This window comes from Mangifera indica, chromosome 12, assembly GCF_011075055.1.
Source record: "Mangifera indica cultivar Alphonso chromosome 12, CATAS_Mindica_2.1, whole genome shotgun sequence".
Lineage (NCBI taxonomy): Eukaryota > Viridiplantae > Streptophyta > Magnoliopsida > Sapindales > Anacardiaceae > Mangifera > Mangifera indica.
Genome location: NC_058148.1, coordinates 1,081,086 through 1,102,044, shown reverse-complemented (window position 1 = coordinate 1,102,044; position 20,959 = coordinate 1,081,086). Strand labels below are relative to the sequence as shown.

At 32.2% G+C, this 20,959-nt stretch overlaps 1 protein-coding gene across 1 annotated transcript; it reads right to left on the bottom strand.

Moving 5' to 3' along the window:
- Window positions 1-10,705: 10,705 nt before the first annotated feature.
- On the bottom strand, window positions 10,706-13,591 carry LOC123192482. The gene is made up of 3 exons (XM_044605056.1): window positions 13,383-13,591; window positions 11,172-11,450; window positions 10,706-11,046 (listed from the first exon to the last, which is right to left on the bottom strand). Exons 1-2 carry the CDS (start codon window positions 13,456-13,458, stop codon window positions 11,209-11,211), a joined length of 318 nt encoding a protein of 105 aa, XP_044460991.1. The 5' UTR covers window positions 13,459-13,591; the 3' UTR covers window positions 10,706-11,046; window positions 11,172-11,208.
- Between the last annotated feature and the right edge of the window lie 7,368 nt (window positions 13,592-20,959).

The window sequence follows — 20,959 nt, the reverse complement described above, 5'->3', positions numbered from 1 at the left end:
TAAGAGTTTATCCCAATGGCCCTTTAAATGATTGAAATATATGGTGACAGAATCAGCTATTTGCTCCATGGTGTTAATGGTTCTTTGTAGATGAAAAATTCTTGGATTGTTACTTGGAGAGAAACAATCTCGAAGATCTTTCCAAACTGAAAAGGTTGTACCAAAATATATAATGTTCGGTGCTATATCTTTGTGAATAGAATTAAGCAACCAAGAGAACACCATATCATTTGCTCACTTCCAAGAAGAAAAAAGAGGATTTTTTGTCATAGGTTTTGGAATTGTGCCATCAACGAATCCCAATTTCTTTTTCGCAAACAAAGCTATGTCATGGCTCGGCTCCAGGTGATATAATTATCTCAAGTGGAAAAGAGACAAGAACAGCTCCAAGATTTTCAGAATGGGGAAGATGAAAATGGTTGTTTGGATTTTGAAAATTATTAGAGTCATCAACCTTAAAGGGTTGATGAAAGTGGAAAGATGAATTTTCAAACATGGTGGTTTTGATAGAACAACGAAAAAAAGTGAAATCAAGTGAAGCTCTTATTTTGCTTTGATACAATTACAGAAAATAAAAATAAAAAAGTTGTATATATTTTATTCATATGGGATAACTCGTTATAAACATGCCTGTTTAACAATAAATCATACATGATGTAAAATAAAAAATGAAGTAAAATAATATACAAAGAGTAATCAACTATACAACTACTGTAGCAAAATAAATGAAGAAAACATAGTTGTTCAACAATCTTTAACGAGAGAAATCATAGGACATAGCTATTCTAGCAATCTTGAATAAGAGAAATTATAAGAGAGGAGATAAATCATCAAGAAGAAAAATAAACAAGATTTAACAAGTAACTTGTGTACATGATGAGCCAAGGAGGTCCAAGAGAGTGCCCATTAAAAATCCAAAATACCTTGATTAATGCATGGAACACGTACAGGGGACATGCAAGAAGTGGTCTAGAACATGTACGCACGTATTATACAAGACGTTGATTAATGCATGGAACACGTATAGGGGACACGCAAGTGCATGGAACGTGTACAGGGTACATGCAAGACGTGGTCTAGAACATGTACGCACATATTATGCAAGACGTGGTCTGGAACATGTAAGCACTCAGAGATATCATCTGAGAATTAGGAAAAATAGTTAATTCATTTTTGTATTTAAACTCTTTTCCAGTTGATGCGAAGAGAAGAATATTGTTTACATCAAAAATCTATTTAGCTTTGACTGGGACCTATCAGTGGTATCAGAGTCATCACCATGTCTCCCAATTGCAATTATGTAGCACGGGTGGTGATGCTAGCATTACAGTGCTCGCCCAAGGCTAGCAGGAAATTAGTGCACAGCCAGCCCGCGTGGGCATCGGGGCTACGGTGCGTGGTGGTATGTTAGGATCTCAAATGTAAGGTATGAGAGTTAGATCCTACATTAAAAAGTATGAATAACTAGTATGAGATTTATATGACATTGGACTCTCTCATCTCAATCACTAGCTTTTGAGGTGTGGTTCTCCTAAAGTTCGTATCAACTGCACAGGAACTATAATTAATAGAAGAAGAATTTTCCTATAAATTTATGTAGCTTGATACTGTCACTGCATTGATATCATTGATCGATACTGGCAATATACAAAGTACTTCTTGAATCGTTTTGGCAAATCTGCACTTACCGGCAATTTCTATTAAATATGCATAACATTGTGCAGCACCCTTGTTAATTACCATTGTCGCTATTTCTAATTTCAAAATGGGAGCCCAAATCCTCTATAAATATTGATTAATTCTTCACTTTCGAATTTCTAATTTGTTTGTTTGTTAAAGCCTATTTTCAAATTGAGAGTTCAAATATTCTTCTATTGTATTATTTTAAAAACACTATTTTACCATAAAATTTATGTTGCAGATTTATAAATCAATTAATAATTTGTGCATCTTTTCTTTTTCTTGGTTGAATGTTATACATTTATAGATGTCTTAATTACCTAATTTATGTAAGTGGCTTGCAATTATATGTCAAAGACTCATAGTAAATTATTCCATTATCCCATCAAAACATCAAACTTATATTCAAATAAAAATTAAGGTTTTGAATACATATTTTCATATAAAATAACATATGAGATTTTAACAAAATATCCTAGATTATATTAAAAATAAAAATTAAGCTTTTAATATATCAAATTACCCAAGTTTTCAAACAATTCAGAATAACAAGATTTCAAAATATATCGAAATAGAAAATCATATTAAATTGAAAATTTTTAACTATATCATTTGTTAAAATATATTTGTAGTATATTCTTATCTCTTATATGTTGTGTAATCTTGTTTTTTTAAGATTTTTATTTCCTTGTATATTTTATGAACATTCACGTATAAATTCAGCTATGCTATGTATCAATAACAGTACAATATAAAATTATTTCATTCAATTATTTACATGGTATCGAACCTACCCCACTAGTTTAGAAATTTTCCTTTTCACCCCTTAAAACAAGGTTTCATTATTTTTAAATTACAGCGGCCACCTCTTATTTTGAGAACTCACAATTTGACCCCAACACAACAGGAAGTTTTTCTGTTTCAGCCGATTAGTATCTTTTCGGCAGTGTCTTTTCCCTTTTGGCCATCTTTGTAGGTTCACCGGATTTCTAAATTTTCACACTGCATCCTAGTCTAGGCTATCTTTCCTGTTACCTTCTCTTGTGGGTTTTCCTTTTGCCTTTTTTTGGTCATCACAATCGGCCTACGCAGGTTCTTCTTTTATTTTTCTGGTGGCGTGCCAACCGTGATTCATCAACGCTATTATAGTCATGACTCATCGGCGCTGTTACAGACGGCCCTCTTCTCCGTCAGTCCAGGTTTGTTTCCTGTTTTTTTCTGGCAGTGTAACAGACGATACTCTTCCCCACCAACCAGGTTCTATCTTGTCTCACTCAAAGGATTTCCAGTGATTTTATGTGGTGGTTGATTTCTACAATAGTCACTATCCTGCAGTTCTTCAACTGTGGTTGCATCTCTCCCCCTGCGAGTTGCATCTTCATTTTCCTTGATCTGGTTGAATATTTCTTGGTTTAGGTTTGTGGTATTGGATACTGCCTATTGAAGGATTTTGGTGAATTTGGTGGATCGGGCTTCTATAATTATTGCTATTGGGTCATTGTTGGATTGGGCTTGGATTCATTAATTGCAATTGGCTGGACAATTGGTTGTTTTATTTTGGGTTGAATTTTTTAGTGTTAGCTAATTCTGAATTATTGGACTTGGTTTCATTGTTATTGGTTGGGCTTGAATTAATAACATATTGCAATTGGATTGTGTTGTGTCGTGTTGGCCCTAGTTATTGTTTTGGGCTTGGATTGTTAGTAGAAATATCTTGTTGGTTGGGTTGAGCCTATCGCACTAAGTTACATTATATAGGCTTTTCTGTTTCTAGCAAACGCAGATATCTCTCATCCGATTAGTACCATTAGGGCTGGATTCGAGTCAAGCCAGCTCGAGTTCGAGCTCGGCTCAGTTCGAGCCCGAAACGAGCCGGGCTCTGCTCGGCTCGATCGAGCTCGAGTCGAGCCCGAGCTGACTCGGTATATTTTTTTAAAATTTTTTTATACAAAACGACATCGTTTTGATCCCAATATATACACAAAACGGTGTCATTTTGATATGAAAAACTAGCCGAGCCGAGCCGTTATCGAGTCGAACCGAAAACGAACCGAACTCGAGCCAAGCTGAATCCGGCTCGAGTCAAGCTCGAGCCGGCCATTAAAAAATCGAGCTGAGCCCTAAGTACCATTCTTTACGGTATTAATTATATTATCTTGGCTCATGAGATGTATGGCTTTCTCAAGGATAGAAAACCATGGCGTTATGTTATTGGTAATATTCTGCAACCAATCAAAAGAGAAGGTGTGAAAACATTCAATCATATCGAGATATTTGAAGAATGAGATAATAAAAACTATCAAATTATTACATAGTTCCATAACACTTGTGTTTCATCTATCAAACTTCGATTTGGGCATCTCGAGACTACTAAAGAATTATGAGTTGCTAAACACTACTCTACTATCAATACCATTCATCGATTTCAAATTTGTGGTAATTTTTGTCATATACATCAAAAACCAGGTTAATCTATTAATGAATTTTTCTCAAAGATAACTATTTTATAAGATCAATTATCATTATCTGAACCAAAATGGCATGACCCTCGTGATGTTGCACTTTATGTAAAAGAATGAGATGAGTTTTGAGTTATTAGTTTACTATGGCATCAAATGATGAGTTTGAATCAGTTTTATCTTCTTTACTACATAGAGATTCTTTTCCCAATCTTGACACTATGGTTATAAAATTATGTATTAAAGAGACCCTACTTGCTACTATGAAATCTTGTCAATTCATTGATATTGTTTTGGCTACTTTAGCTTTATTATCATTACAATCATCATAGTGTAAAGTGATTTGTCATTACTATCATAAATCAGGACATGTTATTTCCAAATGTTTCAAGCTACAATCCAAGAAAGACATTAGACAGTACAATCAAACCAACTTTAAATCTAGTAAAGCTTCCACTAACAACAAGGATTCATTTTCTAGTAACTCTTCAATAATAAATGAGTTTCTTAGTAAGATAGACCTCAAGACTCTTAAATAAGTCTTAACTTAGTCAATCATTGGTACCTCTAATTCTTCTATCTTGTTAGTCACCTCAAGTCCATCTTTTTCTTGGTACCTTGACTCTACATGTTGCAATCATAACTGCGAATTTTTGTCTTTTTAAATCTAAAAACACAACATCATTTTCTCTTATTATTCGTATTGCTGATAACTCTTGTTTATATATCAATAATATTGGTGACATCTCTACTTCTACTTTATTGTTATCTAATGCATTTTTTGTTTCTAAACTCTCACTAAATTTTATTTCTACCAGACAATTATGTGATTATGGTCTTGAAGTACATTTTTCTCGTCATGATTATTTTGTGCAAGATCCATAGACGCGACAAATCTTTGGAATTGAATGTAAAGGTGTCCGTTTAAGCTAATATCCCTTCAATTGTCTTCACGAATTACATCTAATGTGTCAAAGTATGTTGTCATTTTATCTTCCTTTGTTTGGCATTCTTGTCTCAGTCATATTTCCTCTTCTTGATTAAAATCTTTATATTCTAGTGGTATTTTAGCGAACGTTAAAAATAATGATTTTGATTGTGCTTCATGTGAACTTGGCAAACATCATGTTTTACCTTTTAATAATAACACATCTGTTTCTTCAGCTATTTTTAATCTTGTGCATATTGATATTTGGGGACCATCTCTCATACCTACTATAAGAGGTACTACCAATCTTGTGATTTTTGTTGATGATTTCTCTCAGGTTACTCGGATATATCTTATGAAAAATTGTTCTCAATTACCTGAAATTTGTGCAAGTTTTGCTGCTTTTGTCAAAAATCAATTATTTTCTGGTGTCATTAAAATTCTTCGAACAAATAATGTTATGGAATATAAAGATGTTAAACTCTTTGTTATTCTCTCCCAACATGACACTGTTGTTCATAGGTCTTGTCCTAACACATCCAGCAAAATGGTCATGTAGAATGTAAGCATAGACACATTTTAGACACTGTTCGTACTTTTTTTATCTTTGTATTGTACCTTAAGCGGTTTTTGGTGAAACAACTCTTATAGCTTATACACAGTCAATTGCATTCCTACTATAGTGACTAATAATCAAAGTCCTTATGAATGGTTGTATGGTAAAACTTCTACTTACAATAATCTTAGAGTTTTTGGATCTATTTGTTTTGTCTTCCTATAACTGTATAAGCAATCAAAACTAAAACCTCGTTCTAGATTATGTTGTTTATTGGATTATGGTATTGAACATAAAGGTTATCGCTCTTAAAATCCTGTTTCTAAACATTTTTGTATTTCTCGATATGTTACTTTTTGGGAACATAAAATATTTTATACTCTATATGGTTTTCATTTGTCTAAAAACAATTCAATGTTTTTCACAAATCCATTTGTAGAGTTGTTTCCTAACAATGATGATGAAACCACTTCATCTTCTCTTCCCATTTTTAATGCAAGACATATTAACAATTATACTCCAACCGGAGTTAAAGCATCGAGCCTGTAAACAAATTCTAAACGTCTTTCAAATTCCTCTAACAAACCTACTAAAATACTTTAAACCACCATCTTATCTACATGATTATGTTGTTACTTTGTTGTTGTTACTTTGTTATTGTTTCTTTGTGTGAACCTTCTTCTTACATAAAAACTAGTACAAATCCTCTTTGGCAGCAAGCAATGCAAGAAGAATTGCAGGCCTTAACAAAAATGCATACTCGGGACTTGGTTAACTTATCGCTTGGTAAATCTATAGTGAGATGTAAATAAGTTTACAAAAATATAACCCATGTAGATGGCTTAGTGAAACTCTATAAAACTCGATTGGTGGCAAATGGTAGGTTTACTCAAGAATATGACATTGATTATAAGGAGACCTTTGCTTCAGTAGCTCAAATCACTTCAATTCGAAGTCTTATAACAACTATAGTTGTTAGAAAATAACTCATTTTTTAGATGGATGTGAAAAATGTCTTTTTAAATGGGGACCTTTTTGAAAAAGTTTATATGAAACCTCTACTTGGATATAGTTATCCATTTGGTAAAGTTTGTCAAGTATGCTCCAAGAGTATGATTTGCTAAATTCAGCTTTACCAATAGTCAATTTGAGTTCTCTTTTAGCTTTTATGATAATGTTCTCTTCATTCGTAGAACTGAGAGAGAGTACATCATGTTATTATTATATGTTAATAATATGATAATTACTAGTGATGATATCCAAGGTATTACAAAGTTAAAACAATTTCTCAGCACACATTTTGAAATAAAGGATCCAGGTCACTTGACTTGTTTTCTTAGGTTAGAAGTCTCTTCTAATGGTGATGGCTATTATTTATCTTAAGCTAAATATGTTATTACTCTTTTATCTCATGCTGACTTGACAAATAATAAAATTGTTAGCACTTTACTTGAAGCTAATGTCAAACTTTCTCCAACAGAGGGAACTATTTTAGATGATCCTACTCTTTATAGATAGTTGTTTGGAAGTCTTATCTACTTAACTACCACTCGACCAAACATAACATATATTGTTCATATTGTTAGTCAATTTATGGTTGCCCCTCGTAATACTCCCTTTACAGCTATACTTCATATCCTTCAATACAACAAAAGCACCTTGTTTCACGACCTTCACTTTTCTGCCCAATCATTACTTGTGTTACGTGTATATTCAGATGTTGACTGCTCTGGTGATCTTATAGATAGACGTTCTACCACTGGTTACTGCTTCTTTCTAGGAGATTTTCTCATTTCTTGATGTAGTAAAAAGCAAACTATCGTTTCTCGCTCAAGTACAGAAGCAAAGTATAAAGCGCTTGCAAACACTACTTCTAAACTTCTTTGGCTTTGATGGTTGTTGTAGGATATGGGAGTCTCCTCAACCAAAGCCACAACCATTGGCTATGATAATCAAAGTGCAATTCAGATTGTCCACAATGATGTTTTTCAAGAGCGTACTAAACACATTGAGATTGATTGTCATTTTGTTCATCATCATGGACTTTTAATCTTGCTTTTATATCTTTCATTAATCAAATAGTCGACGTCTTTACCAAAGCCCATCCTCTAGAACGTTTTCATGACTTATATCATAAACTCAAATTAGCAAACTCTTTGTCCACTTGAGTTTAAGGGAGAATGTTAAAATATATTTGAAATATATTCTTACCTATTATATGTTGTGTAATATATATATATATATATTTTGTGATTTTTATTTCCAATATATTATATAACATTCATGTATAAATTCAACTTTACTATATATCAATAATAACACAATAAAAAATTATTTCACTCAATTATTTACATCATTCTAACTTTTTTTTCATATTTAAATACTAGACATTCAAATATTCCAATGTTCAAGTATAACATTCCAACTTGAATTTAAGTTGATCCTTGTTTTTTTTTTTTTTTTCTCTCTCTCTCTTTTTCTTTCATTTGTTGATATTGTATTATTTTCATTGCTCAAAATTATGTGGTTTTACAAAGTTTTCACTAATTAATTGACAAACATATTTAGACTTGTAAAAGAGTCAAACCGCTCACAAGTAGATCACAACTCAGCATGTCTTGACTCAAGCCATTCTAGTTCAACTCTCAAACTATACTTAAACTTGATGTTGGCTCGATCAGTGAGCTCAAGCTCTCGCTCTCACTTACCTTGAATAAAATAACGATAAACCCCTACAAATTTCAAATATTACGTTTACACTCTAAATTTTTTAATTTTTTTAGCTCTGAATATAAGAGGTAATTGAAAAATTCATACATTATAAGGTTTGAGCGTAAATTTTTAAAATTTAAGGGGTTAAAAATCATGGGTCTGCCATTGACAATAGATGCAAACACTAATGTGTCTTCATATTGTTGGATAATTTTAAATTAAAAATAAAATAATACTTAATCATATAACTACACATTAATATCTGGCAAAGGTAAAGGCACCCAAACAACAAAGAGGGTATGGGTTTAAAACTTCTTGATGATAAATCAAGACTAAACTTTTAACTTATCGCATTTTTTATAAGTAGGGTTGGATTCGAGTTCGAGCTTAAGAGTTTAATATTTTCAAACTCAAGTTTTAGAAATGTTTGGTTGGTAAAGCTCACAAACTTGAAAAATTCAATATATATTAACTAAAACAACATCGTTTTGATTAATACGCATTAAAATGATATCGTTTTAGTATTGAACCGAGCTTGAAGCTTGATTTGAGCTTGAACTCGAGCCAAATTTAAGTTAAACTCCTCTCAAACGAGTCAAGCTTGAACAACTTTAAAATAAGCTCGATAAACTCAAGTTTAACTCTATTGAAGCAAACTCAAATTTGAATTCGATTTAGTTCAAATCTAATCTTAATTGTAGAATTAATCACTAGATTTAAAGTTTCACTTATTTGATATAATTGATGTAACTTCACATGAATGTTCAAATCTAATAAAAGAATGTCACGCGTTAAATTTGTCCTTATGCTCACCACAATACCATTATTATGGTTGGCTTTGAATACTTATGATACATGCAATTGCTTGTGTGCTAGCAATGATGACTCACAATCATTAATATGAGGTTGTGGGACTATCTTTGTCTTAAACCACTCTCACTTTATATAAAAAAAATTCTAAAATAAATAAGAGTAAAATAATATATATTAATAATGATAACCTTTTTATGTTTTAATAATGACATATCACTATATGATTAGATGATATTTTATCTCTCATTTAAAATCATTCAATCACATATTTAAACTTGCAAAGGAATAAAACTATCACAAGTAAATCACAACTCAACTTGTCTTGAATCAAGCCACTCTAATTCAACTCTTAAACTAAGCTTGAATTTGATGTTGGCTTGCTCAGTGAGCTCACAAGCTCACTTGACTCGAGTAAAATAATAATAAACCCCTACAAGTTTCAAATATTACGTTAACACTTTTAAATTTTTTTTCTTTTAAGCTTTGAATAAAAGGGTAATTGATAAATTCATACAGGTAATTGATAAATTTATACGTTTTCAGGTTTTGAGTGTATATTTTTAAAATTTAAGGAATTAAAAAAATTTTGAGCCAAGCTCACACCACCCGTTTATGTCTCAATGTTGAGTTTAAGCCAATTGTTTTTGTCTCAAAGGCAAGCTCAAGGTAAAATCCTACCAATTCAATGAGTTTGAGCCTTATATATACAATTAAGGCTAGATATGATCCAAACTGACTAAATCTTAAAAGTTAATTCAATTCAATTCAATTTAACTTAGTTCAAATTCATTTGATTAAAATTTGAACTAACTTGAATCGAAAGATTTGACTCATTTTTTAATTCAAACCCAACTCAAAAAAAAAGTTTTTCAGCTCAAATCTGACTCGAATTCATGACTCAAATCATTAGTTCCAATTCGTGACTCAATTCGATTTGAATCAGTTTGAATTTACTAATTCAAATTGGCAGTTCAAATTCGTGAATCGGATCAATTTGAATTAAAAATTTTAAATATTATTTGAGTACAACTATATCTTTTTGTCAATGAACCACGAACTCGACCCATATATTCGTACAATCAATCAAACCATTAATTCAAATTGAACCGAACTACGAATTTGAATCATTGATTCAAGCTACAAAATTGAGTCAAACTCGAACCGCACCGAATTGAGTCATTTTTCATCCAAACCAGACTTAATTTTAACTCGACAAACTCAAACCAAGTTCAAATTAGACCATTTTTTGTCCGATCTGAACACGAGCTAAGGGATGTTTAGACTCAGCCCAACCCAAATCCACCTGTATATGCAATCAAGTCAAACTCAAACCAAACACTATTCAGTTCAACTCATTTGTAACTCTACATATAGTAACACTTCATCACTAATACACATTAAATTAGTACTAATTATTAATACACATAATTTTATTATATAATTAAATTAGTACTAATTATTAATACACAGTTTTATTATATAAATAATTGCATAAAGTATTCCTCCACAAACAAAAATTGATTATCTGAACAAATTTTGTCTACCAACCACCAAAAGTTTTAACAAGAGTCATATTTCATCTTTTATTCAAGCAAATAAATCATGGGCATTTGCCTTTTAAACATCTTCAAGGCACACCAAGATAACCTTCAGTTTAACACTTCTTCAAAGAATCAAAGCACCAAAATATTAAATATTTTTACACATGTAAATGGACACCGAGTGTATTTTTACGCGATCTGAATAAGCCCCCCAAAACATAGCATACAAATGGTGTTTTCCCTTTTTTAACAAGAGGAAATTAAATTCACAATAATATTTTCATTTGAATATAATTGCACAATACCTAATCTCACCACAGTGGTATATGTTTCCCGAATATGGCATGGCACTTAAACCTGAAAGATGTGCACCATGAAAAGATAATGTCATGAATATTAACAACTACATACTAGCGTTTGTGAAAGACAAAGAACAAAATGATAGTAATTGAGACAAGGAAAACAGAGCGAATTCTCATAACCTGATATAAGGAAAATGGTTTCTACAGATGATACCCGTCAGTCTCGGAGGCCAAGTTCAACCTCAAGCTCATCATCCTCTTCAAACAACTTCAAAAGACGGGCATACTGCTCTTCTCTTTTCTTCTTTTGCCATAGCTTGAAAAGGAAAAAAGAAAACAAACCCACAGCCACAATTGCAAGTAAAACAATTAGAATCTTGGCCCCAGTTTTACTACTTGAAGTAGCATGACTTTCAGCTTGGTTCCCCTTTTTTGAATTCGAAGAGTCATCAGACAAGGCTGAAGAAATAAGATAAAAAGGATATAAGTGAAAACTCTTAAAAGAAATTGTACACGTGACACCAATTCAGCTCAATATGTTTAATGCTTATGATGGGCTAAAGGTTGCGAAAGTGGAGGTCATGCATGACATGAACTCAGTAAACAGAAAGTAAAGCACTGTTCCAATTCACTTCAGCTAGAAATCAGTATTAAAAAAATGAAAATTAGTTACAACAAGCAAAATCCAGGGCCTGTAGGAACTAAAAATGTATGGAGTTGTGGCAGTTCTTATGTTTGGATGTTGCCTAAACATCATCCAAATTAATGGTGGCTAAAATAAAGCTTATCTGCATATGCAGCAGATAGTGCAATTATCAAAAGGTTTATTCTTAACTCTGACTTGTGCAGACTGTTGAAGTATCTGAAAGCAAGCAGAAATATAAATGTATGCATATAGCAAAGCAAAGGAGAATCACACTCTGAGTGGTTTATCTGCAGCAATTGCTTAGAATAGAGACCCATTCTAAGGGTAAGATTATGTACACTAACAATGTGTGTTAAATTGTATGTTCAAGATAGCGTGTCACAATATGATTAGATGTTACGTTATCTTTGATTTAAAATGAACCAATCACATGAGGATACATCATTGTTAGTACACAAATTATTGCTCATCGTTAGTGCACATAATTTACTGTTATTTTAAAGCAGTATATAAGCTTTGCTATAACAGTCTTCTAAATATAGTTGTTGAGAATGTTTCAGCACATCTCTTTTGTTGCATCTAATAACACTTTCTTTCACCACATTTTTCATGCATTTATCTGCATTGTAACATGCTGTGTTTCAAAAAATAAGAACTTGCTGCTAAATGTGAAGCATGCTCAAGTTGTAGAGAAATTCAGAAACTTAATTGAAAGTAGCCAAAGCCACCATGATTACATTCCAGTGACACCACAACTCCCCATAGCCATAACCCAGAACCATGGAGGTTCTCATTCAGAAACTTCTTTTCATTTCAAATTCATATATATCTCATCAAAAACTCAATACTCTCTTGTCAATAACAAGCCCTGCCAGTGATTCTTCCGCAAGATTCACTTGTCAATAACATGTCAATAAAAAAAAAATCAGAAACTCCTTTTAATTTCAAATTCATAAAATAGCAACTACAAACCCTCGACAAGATCATATATATCTCATCAAAAACCCAATATTCACTTGTCAATAACAAAAATTTTCTCATATGTTCTCATACCCTCATCTATAAGGGCGGATTCAAGCCAAGCCAGTTTGGGCTCAAGTCTATGTTTGGCTCAAGTTCAAGGGCTCACCAGTAATCTTCACTGATGCACTTCTCTCTTACGATTCTTCTTCTTCTCCGGATTCTAATCTGGTATCATTGTACACCACTCAAAACAGTTCCAACTCAAACTCAAGCTCACCATTCTGGATTCAAGCCGATCTCAAACTATCCCTTATTCTGGCTTGATTCAGCTTTAATCCACCCCTAGTCATGTCATATCAATAGCCTGATTCAACCTAAAAACAAACAAGCAAGATCCCACTTCCACCTCCTTATATCACCACCCTCTACCCATCGTCATACCAACACCTGTCACAGCCATTTCTCCCACCAATACTACCGCCTCCATTACAAAACCACAGACAATTCATGATAATCCCAGCACCTTTAATACACTAAAACCATTCAATCCATCTTTATCCCTTCCGATTTTCAAATTCTAAGCCAAATCACGAAACGGTTCAATTCATATCAATATGTCAAACAAATTTAGATTTAATATAAATTTCCTATATTTCATAACAGGAAAAATCAATCAAATAAATAAATAAACAAATAAAAATAAGACCAAATATGAATAATTTCAACGAGTTGGCTATGAAATTAATGAAAAAAATTCAAATAAATCGGAAATCGAGACGAACCGGAGAGGAATTGTAGAGAAACGGAGAAGAATAACAGCAGAGAAGGCAACGATCTTCGTCTCCAGTCTTCACTCATGGCGGGCTCTGTTGGCCGGAGATCGCTGGAAATATTGAAATGCGTCAATGTTACAAAGGAATTTAACTCTTTAATACGACGTAGTTTCCACTGGGTTTCACTCCTTGTTTTATCATATTGTAGTCGAACAAATCTTGTTTGAATTTTGAAATATAAAGAAACGAAAAAAGCTGTTAAAAAATAAAATATAACTAAAAAAATACGAGTAAATTTAGTAAATAATATTTAGAAATTATTTCTATCATTAAAAATTACAATAAAACTATGTATATTTATTTTAAATATATAAATATATATCAATTTTAGATACACAAATATATATAAACTTATATATGATCAGACAATTAGATAATTTTAAATTAATGATAAAAAAATATTCAATTATTCGATGATACATATAAATATATATATATTTATGTACCTAAAATTGGTATACATAGTATTACTCTAAAAATTAATATTAAAGATCTACAAAAATCGATACATTGTACAAATTCTTTGAAAGTAAATCTTAAGCTCAAACAACTCAAGTATTTACTTGAGTTTAGTAATTTCGTGAACTCGCAACTTTGTTTGAGTATATATAAACTTTTAAAAGTTTAAAATATTGTAATTATATTCTTAAAATCTTACATATAACCATTTTTTCTAAACTTTTTTATCTTAGTATGATAAATTACTTTGACCCTCTTAGATTTTAAAATTTGCAAATATAATCTAATGTCAAACTTTGAATATAAAAAATAATTGATAAATATGTAAACTATTTAACTGTGATTTATCAAGTTGAGCTTGAGTTAATAACTCTTATCTTGAGCTAGAGCTTACAACTCTTATGCTCAAGCCTTGCTTAAACTCAATCAAATTGAACTTAAGCCCAACATATCTTGGTTCGATTGCGGCTCTATGCATTGTTGATGAACAACAACACTGCAAAGTTAGGGCAAAATGACGGTTTCTTTTCCACAAATTATTTCCATGTAACTGCTCACTTCTTAAAGTTAACAAAATGAAGTCACAAGGAGTTACATAATGCGGTCCATAACTCCGCATCCTTCAGTTTCCATCTTTAATTAGAGATGGATATGAGCAACAAAGATAGGGTCCATGGGTAGGGCTTTTCAAAAAATAGACACATACAACATTTTTGTGTGAAATTGAAACACCTAGTAGACAAAAATACAAGCATGTTTCAAAGGTTTAATCTGCAGCAAATCTTCAAGCAATAACAGGAGGTTAGTAGTTTTATATTTCGCTAATTATATTTTGTTTCTATCTTTGTATTAGTGCATAGATAGAGACATAAATTTACGTCCAACATTTGATATTAGAATCAAGTTTAATCTCTCTCTTGCTTTGAATGTTAAATTTATGAACAAATTCATATTTTTTCTGAATTTTTTTAGGGAGAAAAGTTTAGTTATTGGCATTTTTTTGCTTTAAATATTTATTTAGCTAGATTCTATATGAGAATCTGAGAATTTTGGTATTTAAAACGTCAAAATCAGAGTTTTGTAAGATAACTTATGGTAATTTTTTTATTTGGGTCTGAATTCGGGTCAAACGAGCCAAAACAGGACCCAGCTAGAGGTCTAGGATACGGATAGCAATTTGGGGCCGACTTTAAGGGCGTCGACCCTCCCTAACCCTAATTGGGAGAAGATTCCTCTATAGAAACGGGGAAGGGGACAGGGACAAGGATAAAAAAATCTCCGCAATAAGGGACGGGCCGGAATGGGGATACATGAGTCCCCTCCCCGTCCCTATCCCCGTCCTTTATATTAATATATTTATTTAAAATACTAATATATTTTTATAGTTTTAAATTATTTATGTTTTTCAAATTTATTTAGGCTTTTGTTGTGCATATTAAAATAATTAATATATTATATTTATGATATTTGAAATAGTTAGTTAATTTTAATTTTACTTAATTTTATTATTTAATATATTTATATTGTGTTTAAAAGATATAAAGAAGAGATTCTTTTTTTGTGGGTATGGGGAGAGGATTTTTTTCTGCGAAGACAACGAGAGGATGAAAAATCATTTTCATCTCTGTAGCGGGGACAGACCAGAGATGGGGATTGATATCCCTTATTAGGAAGGGGACGAGGATTGACATTCCCTCCTTGTCTCTCTCCGTTGCCATCCCTAGTCTGAGATGACTTCCAGCTGACATTTTGTTTGGTTGCGCTGAATGGATTTATAATTTTGTCTTGTATGACATGTAGTCTGCATTTGGGAGTTGTATATGACATGTCATTTACTGTTTTCTATCTTTATTTAAAAAACTGTTTTCTCTCTTTATTTAAAAAAAAAAAAATTATCTTCGTATTTTGAAGCTTGGACCGTAAAGTTTACGGGTCAGGGATTGCCACCAATGCAATATAATTTATGTTATATTGTTGTTGTTTTGCAGAATGATAATAAAAAATCTTAAAATTTCGAATCCTTGCCATTTCGAATACCATCTGCTCCTGCAAACCAGTTTAAGTTTTTTGACTGTAATTTGTGGCCTTTACTTTATTGTATTATTTGGCCGAATTGAGTTTTGCTAAATTTTGCATTTATTGAATTCAAATTTTTACAGCTCTATCACTTGGTTTGTATGTGGCTTTCGGTAGGCAATGGGTTATGTTTTGGAATAGCAAATATTTTACTTTTATAAAATCAGTTTTTCTACATTATTGTTATTATTATTATTATTAGTATTATGACATACAATTGCTACTCATATTAGTGTTAAAATTTTTAAATCCAATTTACGGTGTTAATTATTCATATAGATTATTTTTTATACATATTTAAGGTTTAAATGAAATTATTTTTAAATAATTTCTTAAGAAATATATACATAAAATTAAAAGTCATGTGATTAGAATGATTTTGATTAGTTATAGAGTAGTCACAACATTTTTTATTATATCAAAATTATATATGAAATATTATGAGATCATATATAGTTATATGACATCAATTATAATTAATCATTGTAAATATGATAAATCTTATCCCACAGAAATTTTTATTATATTTATGTGATTAATTTGTTAGTTTTTTCTTTCTTCATGGCTTCATGCATGGTAACTGCTTTCTTCATGGCTTCATGCATGGTAACTGCTTTCTTCATGGCTTCATGCATGGTAACTGCAGCAGTTACCTCTTCATGGGATAATGGTAACTGCTTCATGCAGTTACTTCTTCATGGTGTAATGGTCTGTAACTCCCATGTCATAACTCCACAATTTGCGTAGCATTCTTGATGGTAGAATGCTTCTTCAGGCTATAAATAGGGTCCCTGGGTGAGCTTTTTCTACACTGAAAATATACACCATTCTATGAGAAAAAGAGATCACCTGGAAGACGAAGGTTCAGAACAATTCCAGACGATTATTCTGCATCAAATCGTCAAGCAATGGCTGGAGGTTAGTGTTTAATATTCCGCAATTTAGTTTTGGTTTCTATCTTGCATATTCAGTATATATATATGCTTAGATAGAGACCATATACATGATTCTTACATTTGGTATCAGAGCTTTTTTATGCCTCTGCCTTGCTTTGATGTGTTAAACATGCATAATTTTATGAAATCCCGAATTTCTTTAGAGAGAGAAAGTTGGCTGTTGGCATTTTTTGAATAAAATTTTTATTTAGATGAATTCTACATCAAAAACTGAGAATTTTGATATATGGAACGTCAAAATCAGAGTTTTATAGGCTGATTTAGAGTGCAAAATGTATACGGGTCTGTCGACCCGAATCTTGACCCGGCTAGAGGTCAGGGACGATCTTCAGATGACATGTCGTTTGCTTTTGGTTTCTATAGACGACATGTCATTTGCATTCATCTCCAGTGGATGACATGTCGTTCATCTACTATATTAAAATGTTAAAATTTTCTTCAGTTTCGTGTCTTGAACCCAGGCCACAAGACACAAGGTTCTGAACGAGACACTTGCCGCTCAGCCAATTTCATCTTCGTTGAAAATTTGGGACCTCATACGTTGTTATATGCTTTAGGTTTAGTTTTCATGAATTTGGGGTTCAATTTGAATATATTTTTGGCCTTAATAAAATATATTTTATAATATGTGATTGCCAAAATTATTATTATTAATTATTGGATAATTTAAGTTTCATTTATCCAATTTTTAGTAATTTAATATTATTTATATGATTAATTTTATGCATAATTTTAGTTTAATTGAAATTATACTTTAAATAATTTCTTAAGGATTATATGCATAAAATTAAATGTCATGTGATTAGTATAATATTTGATTGATCATAGAGTAGCCACAGCATCTTTGATTATATCAAAGTTATACATTAAGTATCCTGGGATCACATTTAGTTATATGACATCAATTGTAATTAATCAATATAAGTATGATAAATTTTATCCCACAGGAATTTTTATTATATTTATGTGATTAATTAGGATAAAATAACAAATTATTTTTCTTAATCTACCCACAGGAATTAAAAAAAGGAATATAATTTGATAGTTTTATCATACGGTTTATATATTTGTAGATAAACCTATTTAAATTAAAAACTTAGCCCACAGGCAGTTTTTATGTTATATGGTTTATATATTTAACGCATGTTTATACATTAGTAGAACATGATATTAATTTTGATAGCTTCAAATTTAGTGACTTAAGCGTGTATGTTAATATTTATTTGCAGTTATTCAACCTGTGAATTTCTCTGATAATGTATGTGATGTTCCTATTTTGAGTGGTGACAATTATAAAATTTGGAAGGAGAGAATTCTTCTCCAATTAGGGTGTATGGACATTGATTATGCTATTAGGAAGGATGAACCACCTATAGCTACAGAAACTAGCACTCAAAATGAAATTGCCCTGTATGAACGTTGGGAGCGATCTAATCGCTTGAGTATGATGTTCATCAGGACACGCATATCTGCTAGTATTCGTGGTTCAATCCCTGAGTGTAATAATGTCAGGCAATTACTAAAGGCTATTGATGAACAGTTTGAGTCTTCAGATAAAGCACTTGCCAGCACTCTAATAACAAAATTTACATCAATGAAGCTCACTAGTGTTAAAGGTGTGCGTGAGCACATCATGCAAATGAGGGATCTTGCGGCTCAACTTAAGGCTCTTGAGATTGAGATGTCTGAATCTTTCCTGGTGCATTTCATTCTAAATTCTCTTCCACAACAATACGGACCTTTCAAAATCTCTTATAACACACATAAGGAAAAATGGTCAATCAATGAACTTCTGACCATGTGTGTTCAAGAGGAAGGAAGGTTGTTGATTGAAAGGAATGAAAGTGCACATATGGTTACACAAGGGAAAAAGACGAAAAACCAAGCTAAGTATAAGGGAAAGGATAAAATATTCAATCAGCCCGAATTTAAGAAGGAATCCAAATGTTTTTTCTGTAAAAAGAAAGGACATGTCAAAAAGGATTGCATTAAGTTTAAAGCTTGGCTTGAAAAGAAAGGTAATCCAATCTCACTTGTATGTTATGAATCTAATATGGTTGATGTTTGTCATAACACTTGGTGGATTGATTCTGGTTCAACAATCCATGTTTCAAATACCTTGCAGGGCTTTCTAAACCAAAGGAAGCCGATGGCCAGTGAACAAAGCATCTATTCAGGAAATAAGATGCGTTCACATGTGGAAACGGTCGGAACGTGCAGATTAGTTTTAGATTCTGGTTTTGTTTTGGATTTAGAACGAACCTTTTATATTCCAAGTTTCTCTAGAAACTTGATTTCTGTTTCAAGACTTGTACCCTTTGGATTTTCCTTTACATTTAATGAAACTGCATTTAGTTTGATTTATAAATCTACAGTTGTGGGAAATGGTACATTGTCTGATGGTTTGTTCCGAATTCATTTACAAAATAATGTTTCATTTAATTTGATGCATGTTCAAGATAATGTTGGTATTAAAAGAAGTGTTATGAATGAAAATTCTTCTACATTGTGGCATCGGAGATTGGGACATATCTCCATAGAAAGAATTAAAAGGTTAGTGAATGATGGAGTACTAGATACTCTAGATTTTACTGACTTTGATACTTGTGTGGATTGTATAAAGGGAAAACAAATCAACAAGTCAAAGAAAGGTGCCAAGAGGAGTTCAGACATATTAGAAATCATACATACAGATATTTGTTGTCCTGATATGGACGCTTATGGTCAAAAATACTTCATCTCATTTATTGATGATTATTCACGATACATGTATCTCTACATGCTCCATAACAAGAATGAAGCATTAGATGCCTTTAAGGTTTTCAAGGCAGAAGTAGAGAAACAATCTGGAAAACAAATTAAAATCGTGAGATCAGATAGAGGTGGAGAATATTATGGTAAATACACTCATGATGGACAAGCACCTGGTCCATTTGCAAGGTTTCTTGAAGAAAATGGGATTGTTGCCCAATACACTATGCCTGGTTCTCCGGACCAAAATGGTATAGCAGAAAGAAGAAACCGAACTCTATTGGACATGGTGCGGAGTATGTTTAGCAGCTCCAAACTTCCTAAATCACTGTGGGTAGAAGCTCTTAAAACGGCAGTGTATATATTGAACCGAGTTCCAACCAAGGCTGTTTCTAAAACACCATTTGAGTTATTTAAAGGTTGGAAACCGAGTTTGCGACATATACGCGTTTGGGGATGCCCGTCTGAAGTAAGAGTTTATAATCCATATGAGAAGAAATTAGACCCAAGGACTATAAGTGGTTATTTCATTGGATATGCTGAAAAGTCTAAGGGTTATAGATTTTATTGTCCATCACATAGCACTAGAATAGTGGAATCTCGAAATGCAAAATTTCTTGAAAATGACTTAATCAGTGGGAGCGATCAATCTCAGGATTTAATTTTTGAGAAAGATCATTCAGGTACTCAACCACCCATTTCGAGTAATAGATTGGTTGTTATTCACAACACCCCTCAAGTTCAAATGGATGTTGAACAACCAATCAATGAAATTCCACAAGTTGCTGATAATACTCTAGTAGATCAAACTGTTCAACAACCGTCAGATATTGTTGAACCTCCAGTTGTACACTCTACTCCACAAGAGGATAGTGTTACAACATTAAGAAGATCAACTAGAATGAAGAAATCAGCTATTTCTAGTGATTATATAGTGTATTTACAAGAAATTGACCATAATTTAGGAGCCGAAGATGATCCTGTTACGTTTTTACAAGCAATGGATTGCAGTAAATCTATTTTGTGGTACAATGCTATGAAAGATGAGATGGAATCTATGAAGAGTAATGGAGTCTGGGATCTTGTCAAGTTACCTAATGGGGCAAAGGCCATTGGGTGTAAATGGGTCTATAAAACAAAGAAAGACTCATTAGGTAACATCGAGAGATATAAAGCAAGACTCGTTGCTAAGGGTTTCACTCAAAAGGAGGGAATCGATTATACAGAGACCTTTTCTCCTGTATCTAAGAAAGATTCTTTTCGTATTATAATGGCATTAGTAGC

Excerpts from the sequence above, each read along its gene's own strand:
- LOC123192482 (XM_044605056.1), bottom strand. The coding sequence starts at position 13,458 with ATGAGTGAAGACTGGAGACGAAGATCGTTGCCTTCTCTGCTGTTATTC. Across the intron at positions 11,451-13,382 it reads TTCTCTACAATTCCTCTCCG|CCTTGTCTGATGACTCTTCG; the intron begins GTTCGTCTCGAT and ends TTATTTCTTCAG.